Source organism: Oryza sativa, chromosome 11 (genome assembly GCF_034140825.1).
Source record: "Oryza sativa Japonica Group chromosome 11, ASM3414082v1".
In the NCBI taxonomy this organism is placed as follows: Eukaryota; Viridiplantae; Streptophyta; class Magnoliopsida; order Poales; family Poaceae; genus Oryza; species Oryza sativa.
This window is the reverse complement of record NC_089045.1, coordinates 19,855,883-19,860,000: the sequence shown is the minus strand read 5'-3', so window position 1 is coordinate 19,860,000 and position 4,118 is coordinate 19,855,883. Positions and strand designations below refer to the sequence as shown.

Here is a 4,118-nt window from a genome sequence, read left to right as displayed (position 1 = left end):
GTCTGACCGGCGGGGGGACGCTTTGACCGAGGTGAGAGGTGGGTTTGGGCCCTAGGAAGAGGGGGGAGGTGTGTTTCGCCCATGGAATGGGTGGTATATAATAGTTATTCTATGGGGAGTCTAGAATAGATTTGCTATATATAGAGAGGGATGCGCTAAAACGCATCCTCGGTACGCGATAACTAAAACACGCCCTCGCATAGTAAATTATTTACTATACATTATTTGTTTTCAAATACCTGATAGTAAAAAAATTACTAATAGGCTTAATAGGGGGGATTTGTAATGATTGTACTCTCAGTAAAAAAAATTACCAAAATTAAGTGTGTTTGAACTACAATGCACCCCGGGTGCGGTATAGTATATATATTGAACAACTCATACTTACACATCTTTTTGTATGTGGTGAAACAAAGAAAGTTTTAACACAAAGTTAAAAAAATAATTTTTGTTATCTTTGCTGGTATAAAAAAAGATTTATAATCAACGTGAGAATGAAAATGTATTTAAAACGATACAAGAAATTAACAATAAAAATAATACTAAAAGTTGTAGTATATTTGCACCAAAGTGATTGCCCTTTTATTGTTCTAGCCAATTTAGGTAACTGAACTATTGCTAAATTGGAAAACTAACATTATAATAGTAACAATAATAATAATAACATTAATAATAATTGTTTTACGCATAAGTATAACTTACCTTTTCCGTGAGACTCAGTCTATGCGTATAATCATGAAAGTACACATGCTGCAAGATTTCTGCCGCAATTTCTCTGATTGTTGTGTTCGGTGCAGTTAGCAGCTTAGTGAGCCCATCAAAGACCTGCTCACCCTTCATGATATCATCTCGACTAACTGAGTCTTCTGATTTAAGCAAGAGCTTCGCGAGTGATGCCCCTGCCAACACTCCAACCTTGGTCCATACTGACGTGATTTCTTCTCCTTGTTCAATATCAGTACAAGATAGGAAGACTGGCAGCATCGTTTCAAAGAAGTGTTCGCTAGGAAATGTAGTGTCCCGGTAGTATAATAAATTTGCGTACAATGCAATGGTTGGTATCATTATGTCTGGGAACCGTTTGTGTCCCATGATCATCCCTAGTGGGAGTTCATTGAAGATAGATTCAAGCGTCTCGAGTTCTACTTCAGTAACACCGGCTATCAAATAGGCCATCGCTCTAAGCGAGCCCTTGAGCATCTCGGGCCACACAGGGCACATGTCCGGAAAGGTTACCTTCTTTCTCAACCTGATTGCGTAGCGGATATGGCTGAGCAGACAATGGTCTCTGCAGATTAGTATGCAATTGTTATGATCACAAGTAAGCCTCTCAATAACCAAAAGGCCTTGCACAAGCAGCTGGCATCGCCCCATGCCTTTGTCATGGTCATGTTGATCATCCTGGTCATAGAAAGATAAGTCATCGCGGGGGTCTAGTAGTGAACCGATGGATTGCAGTGCTCCTGGGAACTGTGAAAGGTTGATGTTGCTAGCAACATGCCCCACGATTATCGCAGCAAGCATCCTGATCTCCCGGTCAGCTGGATCTGTCCACCCCAGCATTGTGATCAGCTTCTGTGTCCTGATCCTAGAGGATCAGCAACTTCACCGGTAGCTTTTGCTTCTGAATGAAGGAAACAAGCATCCTTGCTCCCGTAATGTAGTCATCCTCGGAGTCCGAGTCAAGTAGACCTGCTGCAAACTTGATTAGGTTCATGTCCTTGATGGATGATGGGTCCTTGAGGCACTTGAACTTGGTATCAGAGAGGTACTGATCAACCGACTTCCGACCCCAACTCTTTTCAAAATCGCATTTACTGGCCACAACCCTAACCATCATCGCATTCCCTGCGTTGAGAATGAACCATAGCATGTAGAGAGTACCCTGAGCCAGGGCTAGAGAGTAGAAGATCATCATTGCTGGCTTCAGGTTGGCTTTGGAGGAGTCGCCGTCACCCTGACCATAATCCTGTTGACTCAAGCGTGTTGCTGGAACTATGATGCACCAGTATAAAACCAACAAAGGATGAAGGACGAGCAGTGACAATGGGATCAGTAGTATTGTTGTCATCAGCTTGAACATCAATCCCTTCACCAAGCTGTTTGCTTCACCGGATGATTTCCAGCCTAGCTGCCATATACTAATAACCCTTCTATTCTTCCTTCCGCCACCGAATGCTCTGATGACGGGACCAACCAGAAGATTCAGAAAATATAAGTATTGCTCATCTGCCAAAACATTGAAGATCCTGTTATAAAACAAGCTCTCGTTAGATTTGTAGGCTTTACACAGGAACATGAGCAAGCAAAAAATCCTGTCACAAAATATAAGCTCTTGTCATAGTTTCAGCTTTACAAAAGAACACCAGCAATTAGGGGGTGCTTGCTTGGAGGAACCCCACCTCATCATACACGGCTTTTAGTTCTTTTCAGATTATTCACCGGATTACCGAAACGGATTATATACCCCATGCTTCGAAAATTACATGTCGTCAAAAAAACTTTCTTATAAACCACTTATATTTGTTAAGTTTATTTATCAAATAGTTATTTCATCCCTATAGTAAAGTAAATAATCCGCTCAATAATCTATTTCAAATTGAGCCGAAGGCTAACATCCCAGTTTTTCAAATTCATACTAAGAAATATTATTAATCTCCTTATAACATTGCCTAGATCACCTATGTGGGTACTCATCCTAACAGCACGTTTGGCAACATTAGGGGAATGGATTGGGGTTTATTAGGCCATTTACAATACTCCCACGCTGTACAGTAGTAACGGCCTTGGGGGATAGAGGGGGTGGTAAATGGAGAGAGATTACTCACCGAATGCGCAAATCCTGCACAGATCTAAGTGGCCACAACAGCGGGAAGGAGCAGCGTCGGCCAAACTCCACAAAGCGAGGAGGGTCGGCCACCGGAGCTGGCCATTATATCTTTGCTTCCCCTCCACTCCGCCACCGAGGAAGCCGTGTGCGATGCTCTGGCGCCGAGCGGATCCGACCGTCCTGCCGCCTCCCAAGACGCCCCGCCGCCGAGGCCATCACGGATCGCGATTGGGGAGGAAGGGTGAGGATGGCGGCATCTGGGACCGGGGACGAGAGAGGGAGGGCGATGGTGGGGCGACCGTAGACCGGGGGAGGAGAAGGCCATGGCGGTGGCCTCATCTGAGCTTCCGTCGACGGAGCGGCGACGCCACTACAAGGCCCTGTTGGATCTTGGATGGGAGGGAGACTGGGGAAGCGGCGAATTCGAAGGGGAGAATGGGAACCGGCGAATTTTTCACGGTGTTGCTATATGTCATTCGATCCATGCCAAGATTCGTGTATCGTTTTTTCTCCTCCAACTTCGGTAGGCTGCCCTTTTACTCCGGCACCGACGACACCCTAACTCCGACAGAGAGTATACGGGTTAGGATTAAGATTTGGGGTTGGAGTCAGGTTAGGAGAAGGGTCGGGGGAGGGGGAAGAGGGGTTTTCTTGGGGCTTAGAAAGATGTCCATGGACGGCATATGATCGGCGGTGGGTGGTGGACTTCGGCAGATGGTGAGGCGGCAGCACCATCGCCGAAGCCACAGGGATGGAGGAGGGCAGTGGGCCGGTGTCGACAGCGGGGGCAATGCAAGCGTGCGATTAGGAGGCGGTGGCCGGTGGTGGCATATCCGGCGGTTGGGAGCCACCGAAGACGGGGAAGATGACGGGGCGGGGGCATCGCGCTGTCACCGCCCTGAGAAAAAAGAGAGGGGGAAGGGGCTCGTCAGGGGAGGGGGCCTCGCCGGCGCCGTTGACTCCTTCCGGCCATCCGACGAGGTGAGCGGCAGCGCAGTGGGCGGCGACGGCGGTGGATCGGGTGGTAGCACGATGGGGATAGAACGCTCAAGGCAGCGAGGGGAACGGGAGAAGATGTAGGGTTAACTGTTAAATGCTTGCACAAATCTCAAAGCATATCCAATGGTCCAAAATTTGAATGATAGGTAGTGGGATTTTCTGTCACAAGCTCTAATTTTTTATTCTTGCTACAACTCGTAGAAGTTAAATTTGAACTTGTATGTTTGTGAAGTGATATATTACATATTAATCTATCTTATATCTTTTTTAAAAAAATTCATAGCTATTT

General features: G+C 46.3%; 1 protein-coding gene across 1 annotated transcript in view; it reads right to left on the bottom strand.

The window, feature by feature from the left end:
• The window catches only part of LOC4350563 (uncharacterized), a 7,444-nt gene extending 4,167 nt beyond the window's left edge, over positions 1–3,277 (bottom strand). The window contains exons 1-2 of the mRNA XM_015759741.3: positions 2,829–3,277; positions 703–2,249 (exon numbers count right to left, since the gene is read on the bottom strand). Of these exons, the coding sequence (XP_015615227.1) occupies positions 703–1,563 (861 nt within the window). The 5' untranslated portion in view covers positions 1,564–2,249; positions 2,829–3,277. The remainder of the gene's footprint in view (positions 1–702; positions 2,250–2,828) is intronic.
• Between the last annotated feature and the right edge of the window lie 841 nt (positions 3,278–4,118).